Source organism: Littorina saxatilis, linkage group LG11 (assembly GCF_037325665.1).
Source record: "Littorina saxatilis isolate snail1 linkage group LG11, US_GU_Lsax_2.0, whole genome shotgun sequence".
Lineage (NCBI taxonomy): Eukaryota > Metazoa > Mollusca > Gastropoda > Littorinimorpha > Littorinidae > Littorina > Littorina saxatilis.
Window position 1 is genome coordinate 365,997 of NC_090255.1, and position 11,295 is coordinate 377,291.

The following is an 11,295-nucleotide window of genomic DNA, read 5'->3' on the forward strand; positions in this document are numbered from 1 at the left end:
GTCCGTCTAGTGTTGACACACAGGACGTGGACCCGGGGTCTGAGGACGAGAGGCAGGAGGCTCGTCCTCGCACAGCTAGAAGGACGTTTGAACAGTTTCAGGACGTCCTTCCCTGAGACGCCCTCTCGTCCTTTGAGTCCGCTTCGGCCCGGGCGCGGGAGGCTCACGCCGCGTCTGCCGGCGGCTCGTTTTATGAACGATCCGGCCGCCGGCAATTCGCGTTCCACCCTAGTCTAAGTGCCACGGTGGAAGCGGCAGCACATCGCCTGAGGAGTACAGATTCACGTGCAAACGCGACCTGTGTTCCTCGGGAGGACGCGGGTTCAGTGCCATGCTTTCCTTCGGGAGGCGCACCTCCACTGTTCCCTCGTGTCCAATCTGTTTCGTCCCTCCCTTTTCCCTTTGACTCTCGAACTCTCCCTTTCCAGACTTCGAGTGTTTAGGGTGGGGCTGACGGTGATGTGTTCGTTGGGGAGGTGCCTTCGGTCAAGAAGGTGGAACTGAGCTCTGCTTCGTTCCACAATCTTGAGGCCACCGTTTCTTCCACAGTCGAGGCCCAATCACAGGCCTTGACATGGATGAGCACGCTGTCCACACTGTTGGACCCTCCCGATCGGGCAGAGTCCGATTCCACTCGGGTCCTTGACACGGTTCGAGTGGATCGGGCTTTGCATGCCGTGCGATCGTGCGTGACGTCTGCGGCAGAATTGGCCATTGGAACACGGGTCCACTTTATTGGCCCTGTTCCGTGATCATTTTCTGCCTACTTCTATAGTGCCTCCGGATATGAGGAAGAGTCTGAGGAACACGTTTCCTCAGCCTTCTTCCCTCTTTCATCCGGACACTGTTCGTTCTGTGGTGGAGTCCACACGCCAGAGGAACACTGATTCTCTGATGGTTGGCCTCGCTGCTTCGGCGACGGCGGCGGGGAGTAAGAGAAGTGCTACAGTCACCTCCAGCTCCCAGCCTCAGAAGAAGAAGAAGAAGCCAGTTTCACTGCCTCCTTCTTCCTCCTCTTAGGCGCCTGTTGCGTTCCCAAGCAAGACGAAGGGTGCTCAGACAGGTAAGGGGAAGCAGCACCACCAGGGGGGTGGTCGCAAGCCTGCGCCTGCCCGCCAGCAGAATTTTCAGTGAGTCCCGGCCCTACGTTGACGCCCCCTCAAGTTGCCCCTCTTTCGTCCGTCGGTTCCCTTTTTTCGGGCCCGCGGCATGTGGGGCAGACTGGTCTCCAACCAGTTTTTCTTGAGGGTGGTGTGGTCGGGGTTTTCTCTACCGCTGTCGTCACAACCTCCATTGTCCGCTCTACCTTGGACGTTCCCCCCTCCTCGAGAGCCTGCCAGATGGCAGGCTCTTCAGGACGAGGTGAACTCGTTGGTCGAGAAGAAGGCGGTCTACCCCCTTTCTCAGCCTTCTCTGGGGTTCTGCTCCCGCCTGTTCACCGTCCCCAAAAGGACGGCCGGTTCAGGCCGGTGTTGGACCTCTCCACCTTGAACTTGTACCTTCACAGGTGCAAGTTCAAGATGGAAACCCCTTCGTCGGTCCGGTTGGCCATCCGGCCAAACGATTGGGCCATGTCTGGGACCTCCAGGATGCTTACTTCCACATCCTGGTGGCCCCGGGGTACCGACATCTGCTCCGGTTCGTTTGGGAGGGCACGGTGTTCGAGTTTCGGGCCCTCCCATTCGGCCTGTCCTTGGCCCCTCTGATTTTCAACGGGGACAACAACACCACATGCTTAGCTTACCTTCGCCACCAGGGGGGCACCAATTCTCGGTCCCTCTCCCTGTTGGCGGAGGAGATTCTGCTCTGGTGCCAGACCAATCAGGTCCGGATGTCAGTCCAGTTCGTTCCGGGGAAACTGAACGCCCTGGCCGACATTCTCAGTCGGGGCGATCAGGTTCTCTCCACAGAATGGACCATCGCTCACAACGTTCTACAGCGTCTGTGGGCAAGGTGGGACCGTCCTCTGATCGATCTGTTCGTAACTCGATTCAGCGCTCGGCTTCCCAGGTACGTCAGCCCCTTTCGAGACATGAATGCGTTCCACTTGGACGCATTCACTCTCTTGTGGAGGCTCCTCGATGCTTACGCCTATCCCCCGACATCTCTGATTCCGAGGGTGCTGGCAAAATATCTGCAGGAACGACCAAGACTGATTTTGGTCGCGCCTTACTGGCCAACAGCTCCGTGGTTTCCAGATCTTCGCGGTCTCACCCACGTAGACCCTCTACCTCTGGATCTGGACGGGGGAGGTCTGCTCCAGCCTCGATCATGCCTCCCTCATCCACGTCCAGAGAGTCTGTGCTTGACCGCATGGCTCTTGTGCGCTCCAAACTGCTTGCACTAGGATTGCACAAGAGTTCAGTAGAGTTTTCCTTGAACGCTAAGAGGCGATCAACTAATCAGCTCTACGACTTACGCTGGAGAGCTTGGGCCACCTTCGCCTTGTCCAAGGGGATAAAGCCGCTTTATCCCTCAACACAGGACTTGGCCAACTTCCTGGTGGAAGTGTATCAAAAGAAGAGTCTTTCTTCTAAGACTCTTCTTGGATACAGATCTGCCATCGCTTCCACGATTGCGGCCGCTACTGGTCGCAGAACTGAACACTTGATCAGGTCCTCCCTCATCGCTAATGTCCTTTCGGGTATTAGCAATGCAGCGGTGTCTAAACCTCGGGTTTCATTTCCCAAGGGGGATGTCTTTCTGGTCCTCAAACTCCTGCGTAGCAATGAGTTTGAACCCCTGGCAGGCATCAGTATCAAGTTGCTGATTTTTAAGACTAATTGTTCCTCATCGCTTTAGCCACTTGCCGTAGACTCAGTGGTATTCAAGCTTTGAGTGGCCTGGACTTTGACATTGAGTTCACCACACAGCAGTGGTTGCTAGCATGGTCACGTCAGTCTAAGGTATGTTTCTTGGGTATATTTTCTTTTACGGTAGTACTGTTCGAAAATTGCCTGGGTATCTTAATCCTTGGATTTAAGTGATTTTGATTAAGGAGTTTAATACTCTACATATCACCCTCACACCACTCTGGTATTCTGTGCAAGAATAGTACTGTCGAGGTAAGTGTTATATTGACTGTAAGGCTTCTTTTTAAGCCTACTGTCTATATGATACTTACCGAGACAGTACTATTAGAGTTTCCCTCCCGCCTCCCCTCTTGATATGTTATGGGCTTTTTGAGGGTCTGCAGCTCATAAAGAAAGAGGACGCGCCACCTACATCCTGTAAGGGGGAAGCACTCGGACAGTGCTTGGGATCCACGGTGGCGCATGGTTATGGGAGATAATTGTACCCACTCAGCGTTTTGTCCAATTTTTTCGGCCTATAATAGATAATGTGCAAGAATAGTACTGTCTCGGTAAGTATCATATAGACAGTAGGCTTAAAAAGAAGCCTTACATTTTGTGTGTTGTGTTGTTTGTCTATTGTTTCATTATAATTTTTAAAAACATTTGGTGCAGTGATGACGCTGAAATCCTGGAAGACTAGGTTCTTATGCACATCTCTATCACATGTGTAGTTTATTACCCTTTATCCCCGAGTACGCTAGTACAAGGGTCCAGCAGACTTTAATTGTGTGTCTGTCTGTGTGTGTCTCGACTTAACAGCTTATTGCTGGGAAACTACTGGGCGCAGTTCGTTCAAAAGTTGATACACTAACTTGATAATAGGTCCGATTGATCGTATTAAAACTTCATAATGTTACCTGGGACCTAAATGCGAAATAAACCACAAAAAAACGACTTGGCGGTGGGAGGAATTCGCGGTGCAACAGCCAGCCAGGCAGTCTGATAGAACGGTGCAAGGTCTCGGCAAACCAAGACTATGCCATACTCGTAGCAAAGCCGCCGAATGGTACCGTAAACCAAGAATAGTGACGTAAGAAAATAGAATGTCGTCTTTTGATTTGGAACGTGACGTGTTTTAGAATGGAGATGTGGTAGTGTGTGTGTGTGTGTGTGTGTGTGTGTGTGTGTGTGTGAGAGAGAGAGAGAGGGAGAGAGAGAAGGAGTGAGGGAGAGAGAGTGTGTGTGTGTGTGTGTGTGTGAATGTCTGAAGAGTACTCGGGTCCAGCGCGAGCGTTTTTTATATGCTGGAAAGATTATGCTGGAAGACTAGGTTCTTATGCACATCTCTATCACACGTGTAGTTTATTACCCTTGTGACAGGGGAGGCTACCGCTCCTTTCACAGCAGACTCTGCACCCGAGTTGTTGGCCTTTAAAAGTCAACACCGGTGTATTGTAGAATTCTGTTTGTGATAGGGTCTGGTGGTTTCCGATTGTCTGTATGTTCATGGAAACCTTCGGGTTTGCATAACAGTTTTTATAGGGCTAAGAAATTAGCCCTAACATTTTCAATCCTGTTTGATTGCACTTCGCTTCCCGAGGTGATCGTAGTGTTTCGGCACACGGCCACACCCTTAAAAAGCTGGAAAGATTATGCTGAAATCCTGGCTGGTATTTATTGTGCGTGTATTTGACGTCATTTTGTGTTGCCTCAGGGATTACACCGAGTTCCTGGAAGACTTGGAGGAGGACCCAGAAATGAGACAGCACGTCAACATTTATAAAGGTCTGTGTGTGTGTGTGTGTGTGTGTGTGTGTGTGTAGGTGTGTGTGTGTGTGTGTGTGTGTGAGTGTGAGTGTGTGTGCTTGTTCAAGGAAAATATGTTTGGAAGGCAGTGGTTATCGCTGTGTGGTTCTTGATGGTGCTTGTTTAAGGGAGATAAGGAATGGTTGGGAAGGCAGTGGTTATCGCTGTGTGGTTCTTGATGGTGCTTGTTTAAGGGAGATAAGGAATGGTTGGGAAGGCAGTGGTTATCGCTGTGTGGTTCTTGATGGTGCTTGTTTAAGGGAGATAAGGAATGGTTGGGAAGGCAGTGGTTATCGCTGTGTGGTTCTTGATGGTGCTTGTTTAAGGGAGATAAGGAATGGTTGGGAAGGCAGTGGTTATCGCTGTGTGGTTCTTGATGGTGCTTGTTTAAGGGAGATAAGGAATGGTTGGGAAGGCAGTGGTTTAAGGGAGATAAGGAATGGTTGGGAAGGCAGTGGTTTAAGGGAGATAAGGAATGGTTGGGAAGGCAGTGGTTATCGCTGTGTGTTGTTTCTGACGAATCTCGTTTTCTCCAGACGCAAGCAAGGTGAGCGTGGAGGCGGAGGAGACGGACGAGGAAGGCGCCCCCACCATCAGTCTGCAGGAGATGCTGGACGATTTGCATATCTCCCATGATGCCACTGGCGGGGAGGGAGACGCCATGATGGAATAGCCACGGGGAGGGAGACGCCATGATGGAATAGCCACGGGGAGGGAGACGCCATGATGGAATAGCCACGGGGAGGGAGACGCCATGATGGAATAGCCACGGGGAGGGAGACGCCATGATGGAATAGCCACGGGGAGGGAGACGCCATGATGGAATAGCCACGGGGAGGGAGACGCCATGATGGAATAGCCACGGGGAGGGAGACGCCATGATGGAATAGCCACGGGGAGGGAGACGCCATGATGGAATAGCCACGTTCAGCAGAGTAATGATCATTACTGTGATACTTGGTTTTCTTCCTAGAGATGGGGGTAGGGGAGTGACCCCCCCACACCCACACACACTCACATTTACCTGTGCACAGGTTGTTGCGGCTTTCCCCCTCTCCTCTTCCCCCCTCTCCTCTTCCCCCCTCTCCTCTTTCCCCCTCTCCTCTTCCCCCCTCTCCTCTTTCCCCCTCTCCTCTTCCCCCCTCTCCTCTTCCCCCTCTCCTCTTCCCCCCTCTCCTCTTCCCCCCTCTCCTCCTCTCCTCTTCCCCCCCTCTCCTCTTTCCCCCTCTCCTCCTCTCCTCTTCCCCCCCCCCTCTCCTCTTTCCCCCTCTCCTCTTCCCCCCTCTCCTCTTCCCCCCTCTCCTCTTTCCCCCTCTCCTCTTTCCCCCTCTCCTCTTTCCCCCTCTCCTCTTCCCCCCTCTCCTCTTCCCCCCTCTCCTCTTCCCCCCTCTCCTCTTCCCCGTGTTGACAGGACTGCAAACTTTGTGGAGGAATTATGTCTGGAGATTCTGTCAATAGCTCATTTTGTGAATGCACCCATATGTGTTTTATGTGGCATGTTGTATTAACTGAAGTTAGCGTTGTTTTATGTGGCATGTTGTATTAACTGAAGTTAGCGTTGTTTTATGTGGCATGTTGTATTAACTGAAGTTAGCGTTGTTTTATGTGGCATGTTGTATTAACTGAAGATTCAGTTAGCGTTGTTTTATGTGACATGTGTGAAACCCTTGAATGCTGGAAGAATTGAGTTAGAATTGTCAATGAAAAATAAGTGAAAAAAAATGATGAAATGGTTTTTCTGTCATAGGAATTCCAAAATAGAAAAAACTCTGAAAACAGGTCATGGTCCAGGGGCCGCTTTCTGGAAGGAAAAGGAATGATAACATTTTAGATGAATATTGTGATAGTTCTCGTGTAAGCAAATAATGGATAGAAAGACCAAAGTATACATAGGATTTAATTGACCTTTTTTTTGGCCGCGAACAATTTTTTATTTTTGCTGAAACGTAATTTCCTTTTCACGGAATTCCCATGCCTGTTTCCAGGGAAGGCAATCATCTTGCTGCAAAAAGACAAAATACAGCGGTTGTTTCCCTTGTCAGAGTTGATTTTTTTGATCTTGTGAAAGCACTATTGGGTAGTCAAGGGTTGACTGAAGAGTTTGTTGACTTTGTGGTATTGTATTTTCGTGCATGCTTATTTTGAGTTGCATTCTTTTGTATATCATTGTTTTGTATATCATTGTTTTGTATATCATTGTTTTGTATATCATTGTTTTGTATATCATTGTTTTTACATTGTCAAGTTTTGACTAAATGTTTTCAGATAGATTGAGAATGGAGATGAGGATTGTAATGCGTGTATGTGTGTAGAGCGATTGCCAGCAAAGTACTCGACAGATCTTCATAAATTCTCCCGGATGTTTTCTTCATTTTTTATCTGGCATTGTACAAAAGTTGAGGCGGCACTGTTGCGACCTCATTTTTCAAATGGATTGAAATTTTGGTCTTACAATCTTTACCCGGTCCAGATTTTTGGATTGCATTTCAACTTTGCAGCTTTAAACATTAATTACAAAATTTGTTTTTCCAAAATTCTAATTCAAACAAATTTGAAGAACGTTAAAAATTGATTGCATTTGTATATATGAGACAGTGACAAAAGGTCAGGTGTCATGTCTACTGTCCCGAATGACACACGATTGCTGACATTTCACCATTGCCAAAAGAATAAACATATAAGAAATAGGTAGAACATGAATGTGAAAACTGACTTTGATTGTTGATCAGTATGTTCTATACCACTAACAAATAATCTACTTACACATAGCTGTTTGGCAAATGTATGTTGCATGGGACACACTGACATGAACGTGGAAGATGTTTTCCCTCTAGAGAAACTACATATCAAGTTACAATTTTTGTGCTCTTCCATTCCAGTTGGCAATCAATTGTTAACGCATGTTATTAGAAAAAATAGAACGAAAACAGATTAGATCGAATGAAAATTGTACTGGTGATGTCATTTGGGACATACTGACATGAAAACGTCACCTTTTGTCATTGTCTCATATACCATTTCTCGAATCCAAAAGTATATTGGAGCATACGGTTGAAAACGACGTTAAACACCAAATAAAGAAAGAAAGAAACGACGTTAAACACCAAATAAAGAAAGATATTGAAGCATCATGAAATAAGCTCAAAATGAAGGAAAATGGGTTCAATGTTCGCATAGATCAATGTGACTCATCTTGGTCTTTGTGTTAAGGCTAAGCAAGACTCACTTGGATTGTTGATGACTGATCCCGCTTCTCCAGTGTTGATCGTTTAGTTTCAGGCCGACAGATTGACGATGTTTTGATATTGCTTCATGCGTTTTGTTCAATACCGAGTGTATTGTTACGTGTGTATTGATCTATGATTAGTTTTGTTTCTATGCTTGGTCAGTATGTACAAATAGACACCCCGCGGGTTAGGGGGAAGAATTTACCCGATGCTCCCCAGCATGTCGTAAGAGGCGACTAACGGATTCTGTTTCTCCTTTTACCCTTGTTAAGTGTTTCTTGTATAGAATATAGTCAATGTTTGTAAAGATTTTAGTCAAGCAGTATGTAAGAAATGTTAAGTCCTTTGTACTGGAAACAGACCTGGGAACCCCTTTTTTGCACTAGGAGTATTCTCAAACAAACTGAGTGTATTTTCAGAACAAGAAGGGCAAAGCCCATACGACTCACATGCTTGACCTTCTGCTTTACACATTTTTCCTACCAAAATACATGTGACCTTGACCCATCCAAGGTCATGCAACACAAAGCTGTTAATTCACGACATAGGAAGTACAATGGTGCTTATTGGCTCTTTCTACCATGAGATATGGTCACTTTTAGTGGTTCACTACCTTATTTTGGTCACATTTCATAAGGGTCAAAGTGACCTTGACCTTGATCATATGGGACCAAATGTGTCTCATGATGAAAGCATAACATGTGCCCCACATAATTTTTAAGTTTGAAACAGTTATCTTCCATAGTTCAGGGTCAAGGTCACTTCAAAATATGTATACAATCCAACTTTGAAGAGCTCCTGTGACCTTGACCTTAAAGCAAGGTAAACCAAACTGGTATCAAAAGATGGGGCTTACTTTGCCCTATATATCATATATAGGTGAGGTATTCAATCTCAAAAACTTCAGAGAAAATGGGAAAAATGTGAAAAATAGCTGTTTTTTAGACAACATTTATGGCCCCTGCGACCTTGAAGCAAGGTCAAGATGCTATGTATGTTTTCTGGGGCCTTGTCATCATACACCATCTTGCCAAATTTGGTACTGATAGACTGAATAGTGTCCAAGAAATATTCAACGTTAAAGTTTTCCGGACGGACGGACGGACGACTCGGGTGAGTACATAGACTCACTTTTGCTTCGCATGTGAGTCAAAAATGAGTGTACTCCACACAACATTTGAGCATCCATGATTCAAACATGCGTCACCGTTAATAAAGTTTACCAATACATTTAAAACATATGCTTCTTTCCTTGTTTACTGACAGAAACTGTAATCATGTGTCAAAATACTGGATCAATGTTTACTGACAGAAACTGTAATCATGGGTCAAAATACTGTAATCACGTGTCAAAATACTGGATCGGCTTCGGGATGTGCTTGTGAAGAAAGTAGTCTTGGAATTTTTCTCGTATTTTTTTCCCACTGACCCGGCCTACTGATTGTATTCAAGACAATCATGCGTACAAAATACGGCAACATACGGCAACATCATATGGAACCCCTATAATGCACCTGGAGTACTTTAAACAAGAAGAGCAAACGCTCGATCGAGTCACTTTCGCAGTTCTGAATATTATATGAGGCATCAGATGGACAGGAAGAAATTGCTATTCACAACACAATGAGTCACGTTCACATAAAATTTGAGCCCGGTCACTTTTATAGTTTCCGAGAAAAGCCCAACGTTAAGTTGTGTGTTGCCGAACAGAAAAGGCTAGTTATCTCCCTTGTTTTTCTGATAACGTTCGTAAAAGGCTACAGATGTAAATACTTTGATGTAAAGAATAATCCTACAAAGTTTCAATCACATCGGATGAACTTTGTCAAAGATATAAAATGTCTAATTTTTCCTTTGACGCTGACCTGTGACCTTGAAAAAGGTCAAAGGTCAACGAAACCATCGTTAAAGTGTAGAGGTCATTGGAGGTCACGACTAAACAAAATATGAGCCCGATCGCTTTGATAGTTTCCGAGAAAAGATATAAAATGTCTAATTTTTCCTTTGACGCTGACCTGTGACCTTGAAAAAGGTCAAAGGTCAACGAAACCATCGTTAAAGTGTAGAGGTCATTGGAGGTCACGACTAAACAAAATATGAGCCCGATCGCTTTGATAGTTTCCGAGAAAAGTCCAACGTTAAGGTGGTGTCTACGGACGGCCGGCCGGCCGGACAGACTAACACTGACCGATTACATAGAGTCACTTTTTCTCAAGTGACTCAAAAAAACCACTTGTGTATTTTGAGAAAAACTTGTGTACACAACTTACTAATTTCACTGAACAGCTGTAGTACTGCAAGACACTGTTGACACTGCGACTTCTGTTTTGTGTGTGGCGCACGTTAAATGTCTAAGCAGCACCGCCCTGAGATAATTCTCCGTGGATGACGTGGCAAACAAAGTTACGTTTTCTTGTTGAAGTTGAAACATGCAGATTTCAACTTTGACAGTTCCTGGGCACTGTACACCCTGTCGACAGGCATCCCTGGTCTGGACTTGACAACCATCAGACTGTCCATGGTCTCTGGCGTCAGGGAAGCCCTCTGGTCGGTCCGGTTTTTCCTGACACAGGAGAAGACGCGCTCACAGCCTGCATTGCTGTGTGGTATTGTAAGGATGCCAAGCATCACTCACAGCCTGCATTGCTGTGTGGTATTGTAAGGATGCCAAGCATCACTCACAGCCTGCATTGCTGTGTGGTATTGTAAGGATGCCAAGCATCACTCACAGCCTGCATTGCTGTGTGGTATTGTAAGGATGCCAAGCATCACTCACAGCCTGCATTGCTGTGTGGTATTGTAAGGATGCCAAGCATCACTCACAGCCTGCATTGCTGTGTGGTATTGTAAGGATGCCAAGCATCACTCACAGCCTGCATTGCTGTGTGGTATTGTAAGGATGCCAAGCATCACTCACAGCCTGCATTGCTGTGTGGTATTGTAAGGATGCCAAGCATCACTCACAGCCTGCATTGCTGTGTGGTATTGTAAGGATGCCAAGCATCACTCACAGCCTGCATTGCTGTGTGGTATTGTAAGGATGCCAAGCATCACTCTGGCAAGGTTCGAGAACAATGCAACATCTTTTGTCTGTCCAATAGCAACCCAGGTTGCATCCATCCGTTCCTTCTGAAGGCTGGGAATGATGTGGTGGGACTGATACGAGCAGAACTCTTCCTTCACCGTATCCACAGAAGAGCCTGCTGGGAGAAGGCATGGAAATCTGGTCAAAAAGAACGTCAGCTGCTGGTCTTTAACCTCCATGCGAATGTCAACGTCAGCAACTTCTGCATCTTGAGCAGCTCAGCCTTCATTGGAAGCTTGTCCTTGATGTAAGTGCAGGCAGCGACATAGAATTTCTTTGTGTGAATGTGAAACTCTTTCACCGTTTCTTCCCGAACCTTGGTCAGGTAGGCCTCAGTCTCTGTACTGAGGAAAACAGTTTGCTTGTGGTTGTTCGTCTTCTT

The 11,295-nt window shown here is 46.6% G+C and overlaps 1 protein-coding gene across 1 annotated transcript in view; it reads left to right on the top strand.

The window, feature by feature from the left end:
• LOC138979357 (60S ribosomal export protein NMD3-like) overlaps positions 1–5,730 on the top strand; it is a 43,515-nt gene extending 37,785 nt beyond the window's left edge. The window contains exons 13-14 of the mRNA XM_070352046.1: positions 4,510–4,580; positions 5,138–5,730. Coding sequence (XP_070208147.1) covers positions 4,510–4,580; positions 5,138–5,274 — 208 coding nt within the window. The 3' untranslated portion in view covers positions 5,275–5,730. The remainder of the gene's footprint in view (positions 1–4,509; positions 4,581–5,137) is intronic.
• The last annotated feature ends 5,565 nt before the right edge of the window (positions 5,731–11,295 follow it).